Source organism: Oculina patagonica, chromosome 13, assembly GCF_052425735.1.
Source record: "Oculina patagonica isolate OP01 chromosome 13, crgOcupat, whole genome shotgun sequence".
Classification (NCBI taxonomy): Eukaryota; Metazoa; Cnidaria; class Anthozoa; order Scleractinia; family Oculinidae; genus Oculina; species Oculina patagonica.
In genome coordinates, this window is record NC_135770.1 from 19534951 (window position 1) to 19562792 (window position 27842).

A 27842-nucleotide genomic window follows, 5' to 3' on the forward strand; every position below is an offset into this window, starting at 1 on the left:
GTAAACTGTTTCAAATAGAACTCACCTGAACGTATTTCAATGCCGCGAGCTAATGTTTCTCACTCATCCTTTCTTGTAGGCTCTATATATTGGGGGATTGGAATAGGGATAGGGAAAAATACAGTCTGTTTGACGTTTTTTTTTTTTTTTTTTTTTTTCATTTGATGCTTTAATGAGACTACAATATTACCAATTCAAGGCTGAAACAATTTCTAACCGAGTCAGTTTACCGACCGGTATAATAGTCTATGTACTTGCCGAGAAAGGAAATTTCACTTGAAGCCCTGTGCAGCCTGGTTATTCGAAATAGACGTTCCGGTTGAGTGTAAGCATATTTAGTTCTGTTTCTTTCTTAGTAGATTTGCAGTTACAGTATAAACTTCAAGTAAAGGACAAATAATTGAAAATGAACACACGATGATAAAATGATTGGGTCGAAGTGTCATTTTGCACTTTTGTTTTGGATTAAAGATAAGAAAAAAACTTTGTTTTAAGTTGAAAGGTACACTACAATTCTCGTACGCTATGGAAGTCAGGTCAGTTTCGTTTATCGGTTCCAATTGGTCGTTGGACATGTCTGACATAGCTGCATGTATTCACCTAAAGGGCAATAACACGCAAAAGCGCTCAACAGTCGCTTCAGCATCTCACTGGTAAAAAACAATGTTTTTCTTATCAAAGCCTACAATAGCTAAGTGATATCAGCTAAAACAGATGCGGTGATTTCAGTATTCTAAAGAACTTGCAGAGCGACTTAGCCTTTGCGTGCTGGGCAGTGAAGAAGAACGTTTCATCTATAGCTAACTGTTACTTATATACACTCTTTTTTTTATAAGAACGCGTAATATTTGGCTGAGCCTGAGAATGTTCTTATTTTAGTCCATACATTTTCTTTGGGGCAAATGTCACCCTCAACGTTCTTATAAAAATGGTTCTTATAAAATAAAAAGAGTGTAATGGGGAATGAGAGGGTAATAAAACGATTTAAGGCAACTTTGGCTAGTTGGTTGTGCGCTTTTCGGTGGAAATGGTACCCATCAAAAGGGTAAAAATGCATCTCTTAGTTCGTAATTACCACGAAATAACAGCTTATTTGTTTAGAATGCGCATCTTTTTCTAGTGACTGATGTGTATATTTATTGTAATAAATAACACACAGCACATGAATCTGGCCGGTCAACTTCCCACTAGGCGCCCTACTAAGTTATATATATTAGACGTTGAAGAAGCTAATCCTGCTCGTTGGGCAAGGACTATGAGTTTTTCGTTTTCTGTTAAATACCGAGTTCGGAAAGTAGCGGGAAGAGCGAGCAAATCTGGTGGGCCAGTTTGTTACAAAATGCATAAGAAATAGCTATAAATGTATTGATTTCGATTCTTTAAAGTTCTTAGACTCAGTGGTATCGTGCTTAACAATTGCTACCAATTTATTTACGTTAACTATTTTAACTAGCAAATAAGTTATAAACGCTGTATTTCTCAAAAGAATAAAATAACAGTGTGTTTTCCCACTCGCATGGTTACCATCAAACAGCTTACGTTGTAAATATAAGAATTACAATTATTGTAAAACCACGAGGACGTTTGCTGGCTTTTTGACGTTGAAGAAAAGTACTCTTTGACTACGTCAGCGCGTGTTTTCGCAAAGGAAAATAAATGTCTGTTTAAAACTTGTTAATTACAAATCAGTATAAAGCTGTGAAAGACAAGTGGCACTTTGCCGAAATGTTTCCAAGTAAATGACTGCTGCTGCATAAGATGTGAACAGTGGTTTCCAACCTTGTTTGACAAGACAATGGAAGTACTACAAGTAAATATAATTACATATACATCAAGCCGAAGAAATTACAACTACCATTGAAGTAGGTGGGTGGAAAAGCTATATTAAATGGTTGACTGGAACAGTTAATGAAAACAGGAATTGGTAGACGGCTTGTATTATAAGTGCTTTGGTTGCTGGAATGATGCTAACTGAGCTATTTTCTTAGTCCTAGCGAACATACTAGGACTGGTAATACTTTAAAAATGTGATGTTACTCTACGAATCGAAGTGGAATTGCAATGGCTTTGCTGTAGTCTTTTAACTTTATTGCTTAGTTGTTAAATCGGTTGATACATAAACTTTGATACGTGTCCCTTCGTGTGTATCCACCTAAATAGAGATCTGTTAAGGAATTGTCAATTAAAGGTATAGTGTCTCAAAAAAGGAAGTTTATTATAAAGAACAATAGCCGTCGCGCCCTTTGAACCCTTACTCAGCCAATTTGTTCATTTGAACGTGTTCATGCACGCTTACATGCCTCCAGACTCTTTTCTTCGAATGGTACAAATCCTAACATATTGACGCTTATAAATCAACCAACATCCAAAGTGGGTATTACAACAAGAACGTTGTTTAACGACCGTTTGCCTATGTCTTAAGACATTTTTACAAAGTGTTTATTTTGACGTCACGTGTGAGAAATTTTAAGGCGCACAAGAAGTTTTCACACAAGTTCGCAAAACATTCGTTAAAACAAAAACAAATTCGGATTGCGTCAAAGCAAACCACCGTGAAACTTAATAGACCAAACAACATCTAACTTTTCTTTCTATGATTTTTTTTTTTCTAGTGCCTCTTATCGTACAAAGGCATACGTGCACAGACACTGTCGTCGCATGTATATTGGCCCACAGGCGCAATTATTCCGCGTTTCTGTGGCACCCTTTCAATTTGACGTCGTTTCAAAGACTCTGGGCATAAAAGTGCTTACATGTAAGAAATAAAACTCTCCCGCAATGGCCGGAGAAAAGAAGCTTTTCATTTTCAATGTATGGCTTTTTCAAACAGGTAAGTTACAAATGAATTTCAGATGCGTTTCCGTTTAAACATGCTTTTGAACAGTGAGTACTAACCTCTTCCCAAATGAAACGATCAATGTATTTGCAGTGGAATGATGTTTTTTACTGGTTTCTGCTTAAAATTGATACAGACAATTGGAACGCGAGATGCAGGTTTTAAAATCACTTAAAAGCATGATTTAATTTTACTGTACAAAATTCTTAGTTAGTCTAACAGATCGTAGCGCAAGTAGTTTGCGGGCTTTTAGGACCTGTACAAATAGCAGTGATATGAATCGAAGGTAGTTAAATTTGAGTTTCCGATCCTTACAAGGAAGTGCTTGTTTGTGGTATATTTAATAGGTTATCGATATTTCAATGTAAAAGTGCGAACAATATATGTATAAACAAGTATACTAAGTCGATTAGCACCTGTATGACTGAACAACGTATTGCATGTACGGTAAATTAAAGGTAAATTTTACTCATTTTATACAAAAGGAGACTGAAGGCACAACGTCTATGCTATAGTTAGATAACAGTGATATTTACAAGGAACAACAATATGAAGTTCAGATCAAGTGTGGTCGAACTTTTAGGAACCTATATGTTAACATACATATACTGTATGAAGTCAACATGATGCATGTTAAGGGAATTGAATAATCATTGTACTTGGGATAGTTTCGACTTCGAGGTTAAGTCTTAACAATTTGGTGATATGGGTAATAACCCCTTATAAGCGAATAACGAAACAGTTATTCGCCTCCATAAGCATAACTTTTGTGTTTTTATTTTATATCTGTGGGTTATTGTATTAGATTAATTAATTAACGTTGCCAAATCGTAAGGATTGGCCACCGGCATTGCTTTAGGCGTGTGTAACGTAGTTACCCCGGCAAGGAATTTAAAAGCAAAGAAGAACAATATTTTGGGACAGTTTGTCATACTTAAGAGACATGTTTGCTAAGTGTTTAGTTTGGCTACCACATTTGTGTACACCAGCATGTCGTACGTCTATAACAAAGGTCTCTTATTTGTGAAATACTGGTTCACAAAAAACTTAGTCAAGAGGAACTCTCTGGCCTCGAAATTGTTCCAAGCTGTTTTGTGCCACCTATAATACATTCCGTATTTACTATTTTTAAGCTAAATATGTTTTCAAAACATGCATGCAGTACGCAAAGAAAAAATGTCAGTGCAAACCATTCATTGGTGCGTTATGACGGCGTGCTTATTTTCAGACAAAAACATTTCCGCTTTGAAAGAGTTGGAAATAGAGAATATAAGTCGGCAAAAGAAATTTTTACTGAATAAAGTGAAGTAATCAGTTATAATAATATGTAAAATGGCGCCTAAACTGTTTGGAAATGTTTTACTTGTAAAAGCATAATTGTTTTGCTCTTTTGTATCTTGCTACGTTTGACTTGTCTAGTTTAACTTCCGGCTCGAACCTCAAGTTGAAGTTGAACGTTTAATTAATGTGTCGGGTTTCTACAAAGGCCTTGTGACGTACATTGTGTTTTGATATTCTTAAATGCTTAAAAGATCTTAAAAGATCTTTTGTGTCATAAAACAAAACGGTTAGTTAATGAGTCTCCAAGAAAATAAATAGTGCGTCGCTCAGTAAAAATACGGGCTGTACTTTTTTGACTGTTAATTGAACTTTGGCCAAGTTGCTTTACCGCTAAACGGATAAGGTGATTATGTGCCTGGTGACAAACAAACTTAGAAACGTGATTGTTCACTGTTTAACTGCGTATCCCCACGCTATTTATTTTCTGGTATTATGTTTATCTGATTATGTTTCGTTTTGTTAGTATTTAGAAGCTTTTTTCGTTTAAAAAATGTTATGTGTGTGTCATTTGTATTTCATTTGACTGCACTTAAGTGTTTTGCTCAAATTGTCACTAACTATATGCAAAAGAAATGAGCATAATCAATAAAGTTTTGACAGTTCGTGTTAAGCACCTAACATGTTTGTCGAGTCGTCTGCTCACTTTTAATTTGTGGATTGGCATTAACTGGTATTACTATGACAACCTAATGGCAAATCAGAAACGATACGTGACACTAGCGAGACGTCCGGGAATCCACGCGTCGTACAAATCATTCATCGGACGACTTTTACAATTTTGTCACGTGATGACAACGTTATTTTTTAGGAGTAAATTTACGTTATTGAAGATTTGAAAACAATACTAGAAAGGTATGAACACAGCTTTTATGCGTCTTTTATTGACGTCTATTGGTGGTTAAAGGTTAAGGATCCTTCGTTGAGGTTGGAAGGATTTTGTTAGTTATACTTTATACTGCTAAATTAGATGGATTGAGCAAAATATCAAAAAGCAAATTTGATTGTGTTTGATCATTTTGTTTTGCTCCTAGTTTTAATAAGTTGTGTGCACCTGACCAACGCAGAACACAGTAAGTATAAAGTGTCCTGTGTACTCTTTGCTTTAATATAAGGAATCTATTGTTGTGCTGTATAAGTTGCTGAAATTGCTGTTGCTACAGTACCTCCTTTTCCAAATGATATCTGAATGTCATTTTTAGGTTTTTGTTCACACCTTGTTGCCATACACCCGTTTTACTGAATAAAAAAGCTCCAGTTGATATTTATTTACAGCTACCCCTTTCTCCGGATTACATTTGCTGCAGCTGTTGTTGCTTGCTTAGATACAACAACAGCGTATCTATGCGAAAATTTCATTTTTTATATATTTTGCATACGTGAATTATATATACTTTGCATACGTGAATAGGTTGTAACTTTGACTATGGATTGTGTTCTGGCTGGAGTCAAGTTTATTATCAGGATGTCTTTGACTGGACAAACCAGTACGGCTCGACCCCTTCTTCCTCTACAGGACCATCATCTGACCGTGGCGGTAACGGTGGGTTAGCTGTACTGCTTCTTTTCTTTAATTGTTTCTGTGCTTTTTTCATTATTATTATTATTATTATATTATTATTATTATTATTATTATTATTATTATTATTATTATTATTATTATTATTATTATTCATTTAGGAAATAACAAAAAAATTACTTACAATATCATACTTCATACACGTATTACAACACTATTTACAAGATACTACTTACAATACAGTGGCAACGGATCAGAAATGTAACAAATTAATATAAAAAGCGGTGGAAATATTTCTCTAAACAGTATAAAGAAACTGTAAAATACACATAGGAAAAGGCGAAGAAGTTGTCAGATAGCTGTATATATATACTTAAAGGTGCTATGAAGGCTGTATGCATCATTCTTTCATTATTGCAATTACCATATTTTTCTGGCTTTAAAAAGACTCCGTGGTATTGATTTGGCTGAACATTTTTGTCTTTCTAACCAGAATGTTGCCTGTTTGTTTTACGTGGCATTTTAGCACCATTGTATGAGGTTTAAATTTGTCTAGAGCGTTAACAAACCAAAGCCACGGATTATACGGCCATAAAACACTCCGGCCATTTGAGAAATACCAATGTGGGAAATAAAGAAAAGAGTCGGCTCATGCTTTCTTTGTCTCTTGTGCTCTTCGTGTTTTAGATAATATTGTGCAATATAGATGATGTTGTTAAAGATTCTTTTGGTATGTATCCACTAAAGAAATATCTGCTTGCAGGAAAGTACATGTATATCGAGACATCCTCTCCTCGGCAGTTTGGAGATAACGCCAAACTGGAGTATTCAGTACCGAGCTCTGACATTGGGAAGTTATCTTGCTTGACGTTTTATTACCACATGTATGGATATACAATTAATACTCTCAATGTCTTCAATGGAAATACAAGCGTGTTTACTAAGTCAGGAAACCAAGCCTATGAATGGTTTAAAGCCAAGGTGTCAATGAATTTGCAAAGCAAAGTAAGTTGCAAATGTAAGCTTTTTTTCTAGAGCGACATATAACAATGTGTTTGACAGCTAAGGTACAAAACATAAAACAAACAAATAAAAAAGGCACATACGTGAAGTTTATCTTCAATTATCTTATCTTTGCTAAACTGTTTAAAGTGGTTAAACTGGTCATTGTACTGCCCAGATGGTGAAGTATATAGCGTAGATCAAGTCGTTAGACGGTACTTGCCTTTGATGAGGGAGACCCCACCCAGTTCAATTCCTGGTAGCTTTATGCCAAACCACATGAAAAATTCGTTTATTATGTTGGAGTAGTGGCTACAAGAGTTTTTTTCTGGTACTTAGGTTACGTTCGAAGGGATAAGGGGAACAGACTACACAGGTGACATTGCTATTGATGACGTTTCTATCGCAGCTGGAATCTGCCAAGGTACATACAGGAATATGCTCCGATGGCTTTTTATGTGCATGTTTGACATACCTTCTTTCGTTTTGTATCTTACAATTGTCATTTGTAAATCTTAGAGTACGAAATTCATGGTTCATTTATATTTGTCAGAAGTGATCAAGACGTTCTCCCCGTTTCTTTTCAAACTCATTAAAAATTCATCAAGTTAAAACATGACCGTGAAGGAGGTTGGGATACCCGGTCTTAATTAGCATAAAGATTAACAATTTTATTTCTCCGTTTACTCCGTAGTTTTTGTTTCGATTGAGAAGATATATCAAACACTCGAGACAGTGTTCAGAGATCGGCTATCCAAACACCTCGAATTTCGTCAAAAAATACTCCGCTGCGCGTCGTACTTTCAACTCTCTTCTCGGTGTTTGGTTATCCCGATGAAACACTGTCTCTCGTGTTTGATATATTTCATCCAACGTCATCAAATCTGTTTATTCTCAAGTCGGCTCTGTACTATAACCCTAGACCTAGGACCTCAAGTAAAGATTTGTCTGACGATAGCACTTGAGTTTCTCGTTGATTGGACAATTGTCGTCTTTAATTTTAGATTGCACCGAAAATGTGAACCAATCATTTGGGAGACTGGACATCAGATACTCTAGTAAATTCGACCCTCACTGTAACTGGATAATAAATGACCACAGTGGAACAACTCAGGCAGTAGCCATTGTTTCCATCAACCAAATATATCTAAACCGTTACAAGTATGTTATTTTTGTTGTTTTTGTTTTCTTTTCTTGTGTGTGATGACAAAATGATAATCAAAATTTGCCCTGCAGCAAAGAAAGACGTGCGAAGTACCTTCGAGTTCAGCTACAACATGCATCATTTCTACTCCGCAAAACGGAGAAAATGAGCTGACAAGCTTATTGCTGTGCAACAATAGTAAAGTGTTATTTAGACTACATTTTTCTTTCTTTGTCGATTATCAATCCAAACATTTTATAATTCAGACTTATCAATTTTACTTTCCATTCATTGACAAAAAAATGTTACGCTGTTACGCTCTTCTATCGCAGGAGAAAAAATATTGCCTGACGTCTGTTGGCATTATAAAGGCGTTCAAAGTAAAATCTTTTCTGTCGAAGTTTCAGCGGGGGTAAAGATCTGTGGTTCCCTTGAATGTGAATCAGTCGCGTTGAGTCCAATTTGGTTGCGCTCCCTCGAATGGTACTATGTAGAAAAATTACCACAAGCAGTGCAATTGCTGACAGAAAATCTTATGTTGTTCGACAGTGAATTCGTCAAAATTTTTGATGGAAATGGAACGGAAGTCTTTTCTCTACATGGATGGGTCTCGTCCTCTGACATGAATGTTCGAGAAATTTCTTTTGGAGAGTCCAAAAACATCACGATACAAGTCTCTCTTGTCTACAGCTGGACCTATGTAAAAATTGATTACGGCACTTTAAATCGAGGCTTGGATTCAGGTAAGGAAGGAAAAAAACATATTTTCTTGATTATGGAGTACAAGGGAAGACGACAGTGTATACATAGAAGAAACTAAGATAAGTGAAACGAATAGAAAAGTGACCAACAAAGAACTATTTTTTTATGAATATAAACAAACATCAAAATTATTTTTAAAATCAATGCCAAGGTGAGTAACTGATCATGAGTCTTTCTGAAGACTATTCTTCACCGGGAAAACTCCACTCAACACATCACTTATGCACCTGGGTTTTAGCTATTAATCAATACTAATAAGAGTTTATGTTCGGATTCAGCTGCACTTAATCTAGCATACTGTAGTATTTAGCTACTTTTTTTAACTATGAAACTATGAGTTTAATAAGGGTACATGTGAATTGGCCGCCGTAGCTTATTTGGAAAGTTGATGTTTAGAGCGTTTAGCCGGCCTTTGTTGGTGCAAATCCAAATTCGCTACGGCGGTTAATTTACCGTTAACAACTGATAGTTGGAACTAATGCCCTTCTAACATGCTGCAGCTTCCCTTGTGGCCGACTGGAATGTGACCGTTGGAAACAGAACCACGAACAGCATCGGGATAAGTTGGAGCACCCCGACTAATCTGCTCAATAGTGGAGTGCGTTTTTATGTCCCCCTTGCCAGAAAGGCTGGAAACAGCAGCGTATCGACGGGCAAAATGGTGCCTGCAAATACAACAACGTCCGAGATAACGGGCCTGGAAGCTTGTACAGAGTATAATGTTAGTGTTGTATTCGTCAGTGGTAATGGGACACCGTTTACTAGTGCAGATGTCTTGGCCATGACCGATGAAGGGGGTGAGTAAACAGTACAAAGCAACGAATTGGATCGATATGTGTAAGTCAAATATTCTTTTAATTTCAAGAACTATTTCAACAAAAAAAGCTGCACAGTGGCAAAATGGACATTATGAAGACTGAACTTAAAGCAAAGAATAAATTGGGTTTTAATTTGATTTTGAGTAAATTGTTCGTATCTTGCTTACTGGTCATTATCGACAAAATTAAAAGAAAATAGAAGAACCTAAATATTTTTATTTCTTACGGTTCAAAGCCGGGATTACGGGAAACAAAACAAAAAAGGAATAATTTCTGTCTTCTGAGTGTGCATCCACACCTAAAATGCTTAACAACTCGTATTAAATAGATAGCAGCAGTACTTACCTATTGGTTTGATAAGATGTGTTTATGGATTGCGTGACAGCCACGGTAGCGTATTTTATTTGCTTATTTGAAAAGAGTGCAGAAACAACAACAGAAAATACAGCACAACTTTAATTCTTCTTTGTTTATCAGTTCCTAGTAGAGCACCTAGTGGCATACGGGTGACAAGTGTTGCATTTACATCTCACCTTCTGGTGAAGTGGTATCCCCTTCCACAGTACTACGTCAATGGCAAACTCTTAGGGTATACAATCTACTACAGAGAATACTACGATTATTATGCTTCATATAAAAGTGTCAACACCAGCAGTCCCTTCCCTTTGCGATTCACGTTGAAAGATCTTAAACCAGGGGTGCGTTATCGTGTCGCAGTGGCCGCTTTTACGTCCAAGGGAGTAGGACCAAGGTCGTACGATTATTACGCAACCACAGGTATGTTTTCATAAGATAATTCGCTTTTTTTTCGACTACTTTGCTTGTTAAAGCAAAATAGTAAGAATAGTTAGTTTTGTACGCTTCACTAGAGCACTCGGAACCAGAGCGACAACGATATGAAAGAGAAATTATCGGAGATTACGGTGGTGGAAATTCTGTAGCGATTTGACCAGTTTCACGGAAAATATTTTTCTTCAAATGAGATGCAGTCGATAACAGTTTCCAGCCTTGGGAATATTTAATAAAGTACACGTGTTCAAAATTTTGCAAAGCATAACTCATCCAAATCACTTCAAATTGGCTCGTGGAGCTGGCAAACAAGAAAGAACACAACACAGCAACAGTGTAAGTCAATTTGATTCCTAAAACGTTCGAATTTATATATCGTAAAACAAAATTGTTTCATTGCCATACAAACCTTTAAAAAAAGAGCGTTAGAGTTCTGTGGCTCTTGTCGTTAGCTTGGGATGCCTGTGGTGACAAGTGCTGTTACGGTAGCTATAATAAGCTGTGTTTTTATTTAATTAATCCTTCCTGATCTTCATTCGAGCTTTTTTTTTTCTTGTTGGTTGTTTTGTTAAAAAAAAAAAAAACCTTCTTTTTAACTGTTGACAGCTTTTTCTGCAGGCAACCGCTATCAAAACGCGCGTTCACACGTTCGTTTTTCCTTGGTTTGACGAATCTTTGTTTACAATAATTTGCCTATGTTATTACCCACAAATAGAGCAGTTTTCAATTGAGTGTCGTAAAACCAAAACCAAAGTAATTACTCTGGCCAATCATAAAAAGACACAGACAATCCAGTGAACCAATCAAAACTTGAAGCAAATACATGTAGCCAGCGCGAAGCGCGAAAAAACGTGCGTGAGCGAGTCACGATTGGTTTTGGTTTTACTCCTGATTGGCTGAGAAATTGGCGCGAGATTTTTAAGCCAATCACTAAGCGTAGTAATGCAAAACCAAAGCAAACGCAATTTCCTTTCGACACTCAAGTGAAAACCGCTCTATTTCCACTTTCGTTTCGTTTCGTGCTTCACGCAAAATATTCGGTAGATCTCCAAGAGATCTTTGATTTATTTTGTGTGACACTGTACTCATTTACACTGCCAATTGCACTGTGTTTGCCAGAGAGACGGTTAGATAAGAGAAGTAAACTGATACCATCCGAGGTATAGGGTTCTCTTTCCGGTGCTTCAAGTCTCTATAGGAAATTAAGGCATCAAAGGTGTAGGAAATAAATAAAACACCAGAGTTGTCAATTTTTCCCCGGTGTTCACGATTACGGTTCATGATTATCAGAAGAAAAATATTTTAATTCAAGGAAGTTAGGACATAACAGAAATTTGTTACTGAAGGAAGGTAGGTCGATATAGGTTGGAAATTTTCTACCTTCTCTGTTTGCGTCACTTATATCTAGGCATGATTTTTTTGGAATAAAAATTAAGTGGGGTCCACCAAGAACTGTGTAATCCTATTCGGTTGTATTGTAAAAATTCTTTATTTTTATCTGAAGCTTAAGTATCCATGGATCTGATTTCCAGTACCTTTTATGGCATACAAACGGTGTTGAATAGTGTTTAACTAGCATTTAATCGTTTGTTCTGCCTTTTCTTTAAGGCTGTTCCGCCACGTTAAATGAAACCTTTGGCCAAATAGACCACACAACTACGAGTTCCTATTACCTTCGATGCTACTGGATAATCCGTGATGTTGGAATACGAGACGCCATCGCTCTGATCTCTGTACAAGAGATAGATCTTCACTATTGCAGGTAAAATGGAAGGTTAAAAAAAATTGATTTATTTACTTATTTATTTCTGTTAAGACAAATGTCTTTGTACTTTTGTTCTTTAAATTTATTAAACCAGAGTTGGAATTAAAATCGGGGTTCAAATTGAGGCTTCAATACCACTTCAAATTGTTTTGTTTTTGATTCAGGTAAATTCTGCAGATTACTCAGCTTTGTTATGTCGGTCATCATAACAAAGATAATAATTTGAAGAGATAAATATCGAAAGAGCTTAGGTTATTCACTCTTTATCAAAATTATCTTGCAAACTGAATAGCAAACAAGAGGCACTTCTGTAAAAACTACAAACAGTCTTTGAAAATTTTACGTAGCTGTTGACATCGTCCGGAAGCCTGAGTTATGGAATAGCTAAGTTTGTTCAACAATAACAAAAGACAACAGTAAGCATTTTTACTTTGAAAAACAAAGGTTGAATTGTGGAACGTTTCAAATATGTCAGTTAGAGGTATATAACACACAACATTTTTTGAACAGCTATCAATGTACATGTAACATGCTGGAATGAATATATTTACCTACACTGATTTAAGAATGTAAATAAAGATTTTACATTTCTTGCCTCTTAATTATTCAGCGAATATGCCAGGATAACTGATGGGAATTCTACTGAAGTTCTCTATCACCACGGTTGTGCTGGGTCGTTTGCTCCAGAAATTCTTACGTGTGTTCGTTTTGGTTCCTCAAATAACATCTCCGTCGAAGTATACAGAACGAGTTCAAGCAGCAGTATCAAAATCAAGTTTGCCATTTTGAAGAAAGGTCTGAAGTCAGGTATGTTAACAATGACTTCTATAAATGCTGTCAGTACTGTAAATTATAACAAAAACAATAACAGCAACAATTAAAACCACTTCCACTACCTGTTGTTGCTAGCTCCTGCTCTATTGTTGTTGTTGCTGCTGCTGTTGCTACCGCTGCTACTGCTACACAACTGCTTATACTGCTGCTGCTGGTTTGCTGCTAGTTTGCTACTACTATTTCTACTACTGCTACGGCTACTGCTAATGACACTGCTACTGCTACTGCTACTGCTACTGCTACTGATACGACTACTGCTGCTGCTTTTACAGCTGCTCCTGCTGCTTCTACTACTTCTAACGCTACTTCTGCTGCTGCTGCTGCTGCTGCTGCTGCTGCTGCTGCTGCTGCTGCTGCTACTACTACTACTAATGTTAATGTAATCGTTACCCGCTACCGCCACCGCTCCTGCTTCCGCTACTAAAACTGCTGCCGCCGTTACTTCTAATTTAAAATTACACTCATCAATTTTGCTTAACTTAGATACGATTAGCCTGTTAATTAGTGTTTTATGTATTTACTTAGCCATAATGGTTTGGGGATGGAATGTAACAATCCTCAACGCTGACTCCACCAGCTTGACCCTCCAATGGACAAGCCTGGATGCAAACGTTAATCACGGTGCAAACTTCTACATAATTGAAGTAAAAAGTATGGAAGGCATTTTATTGGCCATGGAAACAGTCCCCGGAAACACCACTTCTACAGATATTAAAGGATTGAGACCTACTACAAAGTATCGTTTGGTCGTTTTTGGCGTTGATGACAGTGGACAACCGTACAAGAGCTTAGAAAGTGTTGTCACTACAAATAAAGGTTTGAAAAATTGCATTTATTGAAGAAATGTTCATACGCGCGCTTTTTGTAAAATTATTCCTAATGATGTGGTACTCTGAGATATTCCATTTAGATAACACCACAGTGAGAGTAAGGTGTGTTTCATAAGGACACCACGTTAGGACCCTTGCCAGGCTCGAACTTGGACCTCTTGACTTTAAAACGCTTTTAATCATCCTGCAGGGAACGTTATTTAGCACTCGGAAATCATTTCACTGATTGTATCTCTCTTCGCCAACCAGACTAGGTGCAGCTCATTTAGCATATAAGGCAGTCAGCGAATTTGCATTAACTACGTTCAATCAAACATTCAATCAAACATATATAAAGCCGCACGGTGTAAGGCGGTCACCCTTTGCTTAATGATCAGTTGTCAAGGCCCGGAAATTACAACACTCAATTACAATTAGCGGTCACCTCTATTTCGGCAGCTGCTTAATACAATTTTGACTGAATATTTAATGTTCATTATTTAGTGTTTTGCGGTGTTCGACCAAGTAAAACAAGAATCGTTGGTGGCACAGTCGCACAAGTCAATAGCTGGCCATGGCAGGCGATGTTGATGACCAGTTATGGAAGCCAGTTTTGTGGTGGATCGCTAGTGGATCCATATTGGGTTGCCACAGCAGCTCACTGTGTTAACGGAAGGTCACCTTCTAGTGTCAAAATAAGGTATATTTTTAGTTTCCTTAGTAAATTAAGTTTTAATTATCAATGCTATGACAACGTGACAAATCGGAACAGATTCTTGTAAAAAAAATTAAAGGGTAAGAAGTTTATAAAAAGAAATTGCTCTTTAAAGAAGAAACAAACTGACAGTTTTTTTGGTAAAAAGGAGAGGTGAATAGTTTATCTGGTCAATCATGTCCTAGAGATGCCTTCAAAATTTATTAAAATAACAATTTTTCTAACACACACGTTTCAACTAACATGCAAACTGAAGAAAATGAATTAAATTCTGTGTCTCTTTTAAGGGTTCACTTTATATTTTGTCAGGTTGGGAGCTCATTACAGAACAAGTGGCAGTGTTGGAACAGAACAAGATATTGGAGTTGCAAAAATAATTGTGCACGAGAGTTATAACTATCCAAACTCATACAGCAATGATATTGCTCTTCTTAATCTCGTGCGTCCTGCTGATTTGGGAGTGGGAGTCGGGCTTGTTTGCTTGCCAGATACCAGCCATCCGCTTCCCTTTGACAACGTTAACAAAAAGTGCTGGATAACTGGTTGGGGAACTTTATCTTCTGGCGGCTCCCAACCAAATACACTGATGGAAGCATCTGTGCCACTGGTGTCAAAGGAACGTTGTGCAAGTACTTATCCTGGTCAAATTGACGACTCGATGCTCTGTGCTGGTCTTGATGTCGGAGGAGTTGATACCTGTCAGGGTGATAGTGGTGGACCATTAGTGTGCAAGTTTAATGGCACGTGGTATCTTGAGGGAGCCACCAGCTGGGGTTACGGATGCGCTCAAGCCAGAAAGTATGGTGTGTACGCCAAACTACGAGAATTTCAATCATGGCTATCGACACATCTGTACACTGTCGTCCCACCAAGCGCATCACCACATAATCATTCATCTTCTGCATTAGGTAAAAATGATGATTTTCTGTAAATAACCATTTCAGTTTTCATGGGAACAAGATATTACGTTTCCTGACTGCAGGTCAAGGGGAGCAAAGATTCTAGGTACGAGGTTGATATTGCGGCGAATAAATCGTGGCTGCAGATAACCATTGAGTGCAACTGATTAAGAAAGTTGTTTAAAAATCACCAACATTATCCATTAATTGCTTCTTCATTATTACCATCAAATCTTTATCTTTATTTCCCTTAAAAAAGTTCACAGGTGACGCTAGGCATGCAATATTTAGCAATGTTGAATCCAAATGAAATTGTGCACATTGATTGTAGATAAGCATGTCAAATAGGTCGGTAGAAAGATCGACAGGTGATAAATGTGGTGCAAGCAATCTGAACAGAGTTCCCGCACAAGGAAGTAAAACAGCTTAGAAATCCAACAACCGCCTTGTTCAAAAAGTATTAATGGTAAAATAAAAATAAAAATGGAAACAATCATTACAATTTTCTTATTTCCCTTCACAGTCTGTTGTAACTTTGACCACGGGTTGTGTTCTGGATGGAATCAATCATCTTCAGATGATTTTGACTGGACGCTGGCATCTGGTTCGACGCCTTCCTCTTCAACTGGTCCGGGTTCCGGTCAAGGAGGATCAGGTAAGATTTCATCAACGTCCATTTTTTAACCAACCAACCAACCAACCAACCTACCAACCTACCAACCAACCAACCAACCTACCTACCTACCTACCTACCTACCTACCTACCAACCTACCTACCTACCTACCTACCTACCAACCTACCTACCTACCTACCAACCTACCAACCAACCTACCTACCTACCTACCTACCTACCAACCTACCTACCTACCTACCTACCTACCTACCTACCTACCTACCTACCTACCAACCTACCTACCTACCTACCTACCTACCTACCAACCTACCTACCTACCTACCTACCTACCTACCTCCTACCTACCTACCTACCTACCTACCTACCTACCTCCTACCTACCTACCTACCTACCTACCTACCTCCTACCTACCTACCTACCTACCTACCTCCTACCTACCTACCTACCTACCTACCTACCTACCTACCAACCTACCTACCTACCTACCTACCTACCAACCTACCTACCTACCTACCAACCTACCAACCAACCTACCTACCTACCTACCTACCTACCTACCAACCTACCTACCTACCTACCTACCTACCTACCTCCTACCTACCTACCTACCTACCTACCTACCTACCTACCTACCTACCAACCTACCTACCTACCTACCTACCAACCAACCTACCTACCTACCTACCTACCTACCTACCTCCTACCTACCTACCTACCTACCTACCTACCTACCTACCTCCTACCTACCTACCTACCTACCTACCTCCTACCTACCTACCTACCTACCTACCTCCTACCTACCTACCTACCTACCTACCTACCTACTAACCAGCCTACTAACCAACCAACCAGCAACAAACAAACAAACAAAAACTACCTCTGAGTGAGATGTCATAAATTTCGCGATAGAACACGTGACCAATCCTTGTTGCTAAATAATGTTGTTCAATATTGTGACAATAATCAAATGGTTTAAAATTAGGCCAATGGGCTATTTAAATTCTCTTGTTACAAGATCTTAGACCAAGAAAAACAAACAAACAATAAAAATGGAACAAAAAATATTCTCCATGTTATGAATTAAAACTATTTATGTTGTTAAGCTCCACCCCGTCGGAAATTATCACCAACAAAAAATTACCTGATAGTAAAGTAATTTAACCTTTTGAATATGTGTCAATAGACCATATTCGTATTCTTGGTATTGGACTGGAACTAGCTTCCAATGGAGGCTGATGCGGGAGAATAACATTAAAAAGAGCTTCATGCCATTTGCATTAGCCTCCATTTCAGCCTTATGTGCCTCTTAGGCGCGACGAGGATTATATATATATATTTATACCATGCCATAGAAAATACAGCCAATCAGAATACAGGAAAGCCGTTGTATATTCGACGGTATTCAACCCAACCTTCCCATAGTGCGCTGCGACTGTATTCTCGACGAAATTTAGTAAGCGTATTTTCTATGGCATGGTATAAAATAGTTACACAACACTTTCTCGTGGTATACTATGGAATATCCCACTTGTCACTTGTATTTTCTTGGCATACACACTCGCCTAAAGGCTCGTGTGTATACCGAGAAAATACAAGTGACTCGTGGGATATTCCATAGTATACCACTCGAAAGCGTTGCATAACTAGTATATATATTAGCCTCCATTGCAAGCTTGTTCCAGTCCAATACCGAGAATACAAATTATGGTCTATTAAAATGTTTTTTTTTTCTATTATTTCAGGAAAATATATGTACATCGAGACCTCTTCCCCTAGGAAACCGGGAGAAAACGCCAAACTCGTGCTTACTGCTCCAAACAACGGAAAACAATCGTGTCTTTCATTTTACTATCATATGTACGGAGCATCTGCTGGAACTCTTAATGTTTACAATGGAAATATGACAGTATTTAATGTGTCTGGAAATCAGAGAGATAACTGGGTAATGGTGGAAAGAAACGTCTATCTGGATAGCACGGTGAGTGTTATTTTACTTAATTATACCCAGAGTCGTTAATGTTAACGTTGTGCCGCCTCTATTGATGGTACACGTAACAATCTTTCGACTTATTAATAGGTGATTTTCATTATTGGGCTAAAAAACGACTGACAGAATAACAAAGTTTTTTTTTTGTAAGAATAAAATTGCATCAACTGAAAACAACTGAAAACAAATAAAAAAATGTGAATGTGATCTGGCCTTGTGTAGTAAATTACAGTATGTGTACAGCGCATTTGAACATATATATATGAAAAATGCGCTATATAAATTCATTATCATTTCATTATCATTATCATTAATTCATCATTCAATTTATTCAATTATTTATTTTATTTATGATTTTATTTATTTCCACCCGTTTTATATATAATCACGATTGACGAGTTTCTAGTTCTTCAGCTAGAGGTTGCAAGACTGCTTATTTTCACACTCTTTTGCAGATTACATTTGAAGGAATAACTGGAAGTTCATTTACAGGCGACATCGCCATTGATGAAGTGAAAATTACTGAAGGAAGCTGCCCAGGTAAAACACTTTTTTATTAAATAATTTCAGAAACACAGAGGATAATAATGGAAAACAATACGAATTGCTCAGACCCTTCTTACTGCCCCCAATTCTCCGGTGATAAGCGATTTTGATTGTACTGGAAGTGGCAAAAGTTTCAAATGAATAACTCACTTAGAATTGCGTGACTTTGTCTAAAAATAACAGTAAAAAGTTCATTGTTTAACAGAGTTCTCTTACAATGACTATATCAATGATATCGATATCCCTGTGCATTAGTTTCTTGTAGCTTCGACAGTGGATTATGTCTCGGGTGGAGTCAATCCAAGTCAGATGTATTCGACTGGACACTGCATTCTGGTTCCACCTCGTCCTCAGGCACGGGACCATCATCAGATCATGGCGGATCAGGTAAGTTGCCTTCTACTCTTCATTTTCAAAGACGCTTACCAATAGTTAAAAGAATGGGTTTATAAAAAGATGCTTGTCCATAATGTTTGCTTTTGAACCCGTCCGCCATCCATTCAAAAATCCAACTCATACTTTTATCAGCCGGCGAATTGTTTTTACAACACAATCTAATGATCTTAAATGGCATCCCAGTCTAAAGAAAAAAGTTTATTCTTACGTTTCAAAACTCTTTCCGTCTGTATGATGACATGATTGAAATCGAAAACGTTAGGTTTTCTTTTTAACGTTTAAACAGTTCCTCGCCTTGTAAATGATTATTTTTTTGCAAAAATTCTTGTTAAGCCTTCATGAAGTATTTTTTTAATAACTTCCTCATCGTCGTAGAACAAGAGTGACCCTGATCCATAAAGATTCAAAGTGTGCAAGCGTCGTGTATCTAAGTCATACGGGATTGTAGCGTGCATCTTTATGCACATTGTTGACGCCACATTTCAGGCGTTTTTGCTCGTTTTACATATATATCCTTGAATAAAGAAAATAACATTATTATGCACGTTGACAGGCATAAATAACTGAAAATTCATTTTTGTTTCTATAGGCATGTATATGTACATTGAGACTTCATCCCCCAGGTCAACTGGTGATAATGCCAAGCTTCAGCTTGCAGTACCGAGAAGTGAATCATCGTCATGCTTGATGTTCTTCTACCACATGTACGGATCGTCAATGGGAACTCTGAACGTCTTCAGTGGAAATGCCAAAATATTTACCAAATCAGGAAATCAAGGATATTACTGGAAGAAAGTGACAAGGACTTTGCATTTGAGCGATGTGGTAAGTATAATTGGCATTTATATCACAATTAAGAAGTTTTATTTCGTGGCTCTCCCGCCCTGTTGCCAGAGTTTTGCCAGCCAGCCGGGCATGGAAATCGCTCATGAAGTCCGTGGGCATTACAGCCAAATGCGGCCACAACTATTAGCTAATCACAGCTCTAACCATATATTAACTGCAGAATAATCAACATCAAAACAACTGAATAGAATAATGACGGTTGATTTAGGAGCAGTTTTTAATAGCAAACGTAACTAATTGTGGAAAGCGCTTTTGGTTGGCTATGAAAATGTGTGTGGGTGAATAATTACAAAACAAAGCTCGCTCAGTACTTAACAGTTAAACAGCTGGTGTTATATGCTAAAGACAGTAATTTTCTTACTAACACATTTTGAAAAGCTAAGTTTATTTTAATTCAAAGCCATAATTGCGTGATCGTCTCATCCCGTCAACTTGAATCAAAAGACACTACTGATGCCGGCAAAGTCAAACCTTGTTATGTGATTATTTGGTGACAAAGTTCGTTTTTCCTAGATAACATTCGAGGGAATAAGGGGATCATCATACAGAAGTGACATTGCTATCGATGACGTCACAGTTATTGAAGGAAACTGTCCAGGTAGGATTTATTGAAGGAAAAGGAGTAGGTTTGTTTGATTTTCAACTGGTCGAAAATTATATTTCGAGTATTAATTGGACAAAATTATGTGCCAAAACTATTTACATCTCATTGCAAACTTCTGTGTTACTGGAGTGTTTCAAATATCCTATCAAAAGAAATCATTTCTAAGAGTACCAAACATTGAAAACAAATTTCCAAGTTCCACTGAATTCCACTGAATCGCTAAAAAGACGATTTTCCAAAATAGCTACACGTGAGAGTTTACCCATAGTTTACATGGTTCTTATGAACTTTGAAATTCATTTTCTCGCGCTCTGAAAAGAAATTGTTGTTTATGTTATCATGAATAATTACTTACATCTTTAGCTTTTAAAAAGAGCAGAAAATGGTACTCGCTTTTCTCCAACTAAAATTGATATTACTCGATTTCCTAATGGATTTCGTCTAAAAACAGCAAAGGTGGAAAATCGGTTCTTTATAATATATATGTTCGAAATTAGTTTGCAACAAACTGTCACATGGTACAAAATCCGTCATGTTGGATGGCGAGCTCGCACTGGACATCCAAAACAAAGATTGATATCATCTATGTTCACTAATAGTTGTAAAAGCTCAAAGCTTGTATGGCCGTGTAAAACAAAATAGATGATGTCTAAATCTCTTATATGTTACGAAACACGAGCTATGTCTAGCTTGCCTGGTTAAAGTCGCTTTGTTTTGGAGGCCTTTGCATCCTTTTGCCATCCAGTAGGGCGGATTTTGTACCATGTGTCTGTCTTTTGCAAAGGTTTGTTTTTGTTGGCCTTAGTTTACTGTTGTGTTAATTTGGTCTGTTTCTTGTTTATTCGTTACTATTTATATAAAAAAGGTTTACATTTTGTTATCACTTAATTTCTAATTAGGTTGTGGAGGCGTTTTAAATAAATCCTCTGGAGAGATAGACGTTAGTAATTCTGGGGACGAGAGCGAATTATTTTGTAATTGGACAATCAGTGATGCTGGAATAAGACAAGCTGTCGCAGTTATCTCTCTGCAAAGGATATACTTTGGCTATTGCGGGTAGGAAATTGGCAAATAAAGTTCTAGATTACCACAATACCAGCCATTTCTGATTTGTAGCCCTAAATTATGCCCTTTTTTCTCGGTGAAATCGCTAAATACCAATTAAAATTTACCCCTGCAAAAATTAACTTAACAAAAATAAAAATCGTTAATTTCTTCATCTTGATGTGCAGATTTCGTGTATTAGCAGGAAGAAACTACAGTGTAAGACTCGTTGTGACAATCTGCGGAACATCGAATCATGCAGACCGTGCAAGCCATTAGCTGCTCATAATATAATGCACACGGTTAGGCTAAGAGCACTCCGGTTAGGCAGATCAGCTAGCTCGAGCTCTCCATATTGCCTGAGAATGGTTAGCTTTTCTTTGTAGGCTAAGGGTAACACTTTTTTAACTCTATATATTTATGTTTACATGACTATATTTAACTGTCTATCCCATTGTGTCGGCCTTTTTAAATCACTTCACAGTTTCTTTAACTGGAAGTTTTGAAGACTCAATAGTCTTTAACTTAGCAATGTTTAGCCATACTATAATTAGCAACTACATGTACATGTACTAAAAAATGCCGTTGCTTCTTGCAAACTGATTTATTGTTACTTTCATTGTCTTGGTCTATAGTGAATATATCAAGATACTTCATGCACATGGCACTGAAATCTTTAGCTACGAAGGGTGTCAATCTTCTCTCCCTTCCGGTCTTTCACTAGAAGTTCCTATTGGAATCGCCAACCGCATAATACTGCAATTAAACATGGAATACAGGTGGAGCGCTGTCAAAATTCAGTACAATATCTTAAGTCATGGACTTGATTCAGGTGTGAAATTATTTATTTCCCTTCTAACTTATCATTCTTATCGAATGTATCACATGACGTAGTCATGTGTACAGACGGATAACTTAAGGAAAAGCGGTCACTCACTCTTCGCATATAAAAAAGTGTTAGTCTGTTGTCTAATTTGAAGATTAGGCAATCGAGTGGCAAACGTCGCGTTTTTTGACCGAGAAAGCAGTTAACTTTATTTTCTTTTCACAGAAAAGTCTATATTTAACTATCGCAGTTACACGAAATAGCCCAAAAGGCGCTGTTCTCGGTCACTGCCTGTTTTTCTGCCTCTTTGTCTGTCTCTGCTTTGATTTAGTTCTTTATTTGTTTATTCAGTTACTAGTTTATTTAGTTTGATATATTTTATGTTTAATATGTTTATTTGTTTATTTATATATCCAGCAACACCCGTCTCCTGGAATGTTACAGTTTACAACATAACATCGTCGTCAGCCAGAGTGCGTTGGTCCAGTTTTCCTCTGCCGTTGTCTATCAGTTACTATTTGGTGAGGTACAAGGAAACTCATGGAGTCAGTACACTCTTCCAAGCCAGCAGTTTTAGTAATACGTACTACACCAATCGTCTTAGAGGTTACACATCCTATGATGTTCAAGTCTTTGCATTTACGACAAGCATTAATGGAAACATCACATACTCCAGCCAAACGGTCTCAATCAAAACACCAGAAGGAGGTAAGTCCCCCGGCTATCATAAACTGGGCTTGTAAATTGTTTTAGCTGTAGAGAATGGTATATATTTGTCTTTTGATCGCCATCATGTAGAAAAAGATTGATAAGTTCGTCTTTTTATGTTAGCTAAAAATATTGAGTGATGTTTTCCATGTTAAGCCCTATGGTGTCTTTCCGTTTGTGTTATTTAACAATTATTCGCCTCAGGCTCCGTGATTATTGTTAAATAATCCCCGAGACGAAGTCGAGGGGATTATTCAACAATAATCACGGAGCCTGAGGCGAATAATTGTTTTAGTATAATTTTCAGAGGTGATTATCAAGAACTGCAAAATAACAATAGAAAAAAAGAAAACAATAAACACAAGTGCTCGCTTGCATACGGTGTAAACCTGTTTAATTCATCGATTGCAATCAGAATTTACACTCAAGAGTTAATGCAATAAAACGGAACAAAACAAATACTATGAGAAAGATAAATGTCCGGTATCTTTGTATGATTGTTGGTGACTTTAAGCGAATGTGCGAATCTTCTCGAAATGAGTAGCTCTGGTCAAAAGAGAACTGAATAATGTTTGCCCAATCGATCTGACTGAGTTTCTCATGGCCGCGTTCAATCGCCAAAACTACCGTGTTTACGGTCATTTCTAATGCCTTGAGAACCATCTCTTGAACTATTTTCGGTCCAAAAGCCTTGGTAGTCAGTTTGCAAAATTTCTAGCATTTTAAAAATCCATGTTTTGGACTGGTTTCTTTCAAATGAAGGAAAATTTCATTCAGCAAATGCGGCCATATTTACTTGCTTGGATGGCAAAGGTGGCATGGCTTAGTGACCAATCCTTCAAATGCTTTAATCACCTCTCGCGGGGTGAATATAGCCTCATAAGCCGAGTTTCTCGACCAATCAGAATGCGCCAATTCTTATAATCACCTCTGAAATTATACTAATTTATTATAAGGGCAATAAGGCAACGGAAAAATGACGAGGGCAATATGACCAAGGAAATATGAAGAAGGGAAATTGACGAAGGGAATATAAAGTCCACTGTTTTTACATAGTTATCAGCCATTTTTTAAGCCCTGCCAACACCCTCCGTCCCCGCCCCTGTTACAACCAAAGATCCAGCCTTTTAGACAGTTAGTAATTGACAGGGGTTATTGAATATATTCACCCTAAAAGAACAGTGCAAACCACAAACAAATGTCCTTGAAGACGTAATTAAAGGGTTCCAATTACTGCTGGTTGGTTTGCTTGTTTCTTCACATACTTTCTGGTTGGTCCAAAAGTAACAACATCATGCAAGTCTAAATTCTTTATAGTTAATTTTATATATTTTATTCTCTATTCTCAGTTCCAAGTCGAGCTCCTACGAATCTTCGAGTGGAAAACCATGGTCTGAATGAATTTCTGGTAGAGTGGGATCCTCTGCCTCTCCTATACGCCAATGGCCATCTATTGGGATACAACGGTATCTTACAAAGACACGCAGTACTATTACTCAGTGGAGAAAACTGTCAACACCAGCAGCCCGGAAGAACCGCATGTTATACTGACAGGTATCGAGATAGGTAGACGTTACCAGATTTCCGTAGCAGCCTTTACATCTAAAGGACAAGGACCTCGATCAACCTATTTTTATATAACTAAAGGTAAGTGTCCGTTTGAATATCTGTGACTTTACAATGCCTGCCGTATTACGTGTGGATAAAACATCAGCCAATAAGTGGGTCCGTCTGTTATATGGTTATCATTCGCTCGATATATCATAAACAGTTTAGAAAAAAAACGAAAAAACTCAGCAAGTTTTGTCAACATATATTAATATACATGTATATTTGTAAAACCCTTTGGATTTACCATTGATTAAATTAAAGACCTCTTGTCTTGTCGCACAACATCTCTGGGTTTTTGTTGAAAAAGATTTGCAAAATTACAGCCATTTCTTGTGAAAAGAAAAGTCCACCTAGGTATTTTCTGTCATTGAATATTCATTTCTTCAACGAACGTCCTTATAAACTCAAAAATATAATATAATAAACGATTATTTTTTTAAAAAATTCCAGGCTGTGAAGGCTTCGTGAACCAAACGTCTGGATGGTTAAATTTCACTCACTCGGATTACAACACTCTTAACTGCAGTGTTCAAATTCGAAGTGCTGGTATGCGGCATGGAGTCGCCCTTATTTCCTTTCAATACATATACTTTGTTTATTGCACTCCCAGGTAAGTTTAAGATTATTTGACATTCTTTTTGTTTTATCTTTTGACTGATTGGTGACGATATTGTTTGGCCTGCCTCGGTCAGTATTTGTATTTCTTATGCTAAATCTCTTTCCTAGCGTAATCTTGCAAAATTAATAAAAAGGTTAATTTGGCTCGATTTTTGTAGTCCGTTGGTGATAATATTGCCGGCGATCCACTATTGAAATACACTGCAAAAATTAGAATCAATGTGTACCTTTACTTTGAAAATTGTCCAAATTTGCCTTCTACACTCCGTGTTTTAGGGCTGGTTCCTTTTATTTATTTCGGATAATGCTTCAGATTGGGCTTACTTTAGCCCACAGTTCAATCCCCAGTTGTTCTTCTTTATTTCGAAACTCATCTTAAGCCCATCTTATATAGCAAGTTTCTTTTTTGGCTTATTTTTAATTATCGAATTTTTTATCTATTGATTAATCAGTGCCTTTATTTTTTGGTTTGTGTAGTGAATTCTTAAAGATTTTTGACAGCAATGGCGTCGAGGTGTACGCTCGAAGAGGATGCAATTCAATTCCTTCCGGGTTGTCAGTGGAAATACCATTTGCAGGCGGACACAGCATTACGCTGGCAGTCCAATTATTATACAGATACAGTTACGCCAGAGTTCAGTACACGATTTTAAATCAAGCTCTTAGCTCAGGTGACTGAGAAGTTAAGTTTATTTCTACCATTGATTTCAGAGCCAATTTAAACATCAAAACATCACTGCCAATGTGTCCAACTTAAATAAGTTTATTTTTAAACTTATGTTAATTGCACGTACTCTGGGATTTCAGAGAGCGTTCCCACGTCATTACTTGTAAAATGACGTTTTTTAAAAAAATAATAAAAAGGGAAGATTTCTCGACTTGGCACTCGATCACTTTGCTGTGTACCTTGGCTCTTTTGAATTCGTTTTTTTTTTTAATCCACGTAACTCAACGGCTAGTACTACATGTGTTACTTTCTCATTCAAGTACGAAACACATCATCACCTCTTTTTATTTCTGTTTTTAGCTCAACTTGTGCCATCCTGGAATGTTACGGTAACCAATACCACATCTTCATCTTTGACAGTGCAGTGGTCCAAGTTTCCTCTGACCAGTCTACCTATTCAGCGATTCTTAGTGAACTACCGAGAACATAACTCAAACGTCAGCTTGATCTTCCAAGCCCCAAGTTCTCATAGCACACATTATACTGGTACAGTTCTAAAAAGTTACCAATATTATGACGTACATGTTATTGCTGTGACCACAGGTGTTGGCAATGGCACATACTCCAGTCAAACAGAATCAACAATGACTGATGAAGGAGGTAAATACAGAAACAAATGTACACAAAATGGATGTAGAAATTTTTCATGAATAATTTCAATCTGTTATGGATTTTTTTGGGATACACGGTGTATCACCCATAAATGTAATAAAAACAATTTATGTAATAACAACCATAAATGTAACACAAATTGACCATAAATGTAATACTAACCATAAATGTAATAACTTTTAACCACAAATGTAATAAATCCACTAACCATAAATGTAATGAAATTTGCCCATAAATGTAATAAACTGAACAACCATAAATGTAATAAGGCTTAACCATATATGTAATAAACTGGCTACGACTTCCAAGTAAGGGGCCACAAACTTTTCGAGAAATTGACTGTTAGATTATACCCCTAAAGGCCTGGCTCAAGCTCTTTGTGACCCCTTAAAGCAACAAAAAATATCATTTATTCGTGTGCAATCCTAAACGCGGACTCTACTATATTGCGGTATATATATCTACTCAGAATTGCGAAATTGTACTCTCCGGTTTGAATGTTTATGTGCTTCCGCGTTTCTGTGCGTCCATACCAAAGTTATTCAAAGGTCTGAATGGGGGTATCCCGATAACCACTTAATTTTTTGGCTCTGTAAAATGAAACAGTTAATTTTTAGGTATTTTAACACTAAAAAATTCACGGTTACAGTAAATTTTATCCAGAAAGAAACAAAAACGGCTCCAAAGAGGTCAACTTTATTTTGTTTAGCAGTTCTAGCCTGAGGCTGCTATCTCTGTTGATTATTCTGGCTCCAATAGGGAACATCCAACCCCCTCCCCCTTCCCCACCCTACCACCTTGCGTAACAGTGACTTGAAGACCGAATAACGTCGGCACGGACGCATGGACGCGCGGAAGCGGAGAGCACAATTTTGCAAATCCGGGAGGATATATGGGAAAATATAAAAGAATAAAACAGGCGTATTCCTTGTAATGTGATGTTTGACTGAATTCGTCTTGACTCAAACTGCAAGCTCCTTCAAATGGATGGAATGTCATAAACCCCAAGTACTTCAAACGCTCTGGTATATAGACTTTTTAATCATACTTTGGGTACTTTCTAAATGTTCGCAGACCATAATTATAGCTTCTTGGGTTTTGGTCTCTGGGTTAAAATACTAACTTGATGAACGAGTCCCGTGTCCTGAAGTAAGAAGTGCACAAAGACAGAATGACAAGTTTGTGGCCCCTTATTTGGAAGTCGTAGCCAGTTTATTACATTTATGGTTAAGCCTTATTACATTTATGGTTGTTCAGTTTGTTACATTTATGGGCAAATTTCATTACATTTATGGTTAGTGGATTTATCACATTTGTGGTTAAAAGTTATTACATTTGTGGTAGTATTACATTTAAGGTCAATTTGGTATTACATTTATGGTTTTTATTACATTTATGGGTGATACAACACGGTGGCCTAATGGTAGCGCGCCGGACTCCGCATCGAGCGGT

General features: G+C 37.2%; 1 protein-coding gene across 1 annotated transcript; it reads left to right on the top strand.

The window, feature by feature from the left end:
• The first annotated feature begins 2727 nt into the window (after positions 1-2727).
• On the top strand, positions 2728-24947 carry LOC144634542 (MAM and LDL-receptor class A domain-containing protein 2-like). The gene is made up of 25 exons (XM_078493528.1): positions 2728-2830; positions 5209-5247; positions 5586-5717; positions 6457-6698; positions 7035-7119; positions 7700-7856; positions 8389-8582; positions 9102-9398; positions 9897-10196; positions 11817-11970; positions 12584-12780; positions 13333-13623; positions 14121-14316; positions 14641-15239; positions 15754-15885; positions 17608-17843; positions 18308-18392; positions 18654-18785; positions 19384-19619; positions 20154-20238; positions 21144-21300; positions 21924-22120; positions 22532-22822; positions 24172-24469; positions 24884-24947. The coding sequence occupies exons 1-24, from the start codon at positions 2779-2781 to the stop codon at positions 24390-24392; spliced, it is 4707 nt and encodes a 1568-aa protein (XP_078349654.1). The 5' UTR covers positions 2728-2778; the 3' UTR covers positions 24393-24469; positions 24884-24947.
• The last annotated feature ends 2895 nt before the right edge of the window (positions 24948-27842 follow it).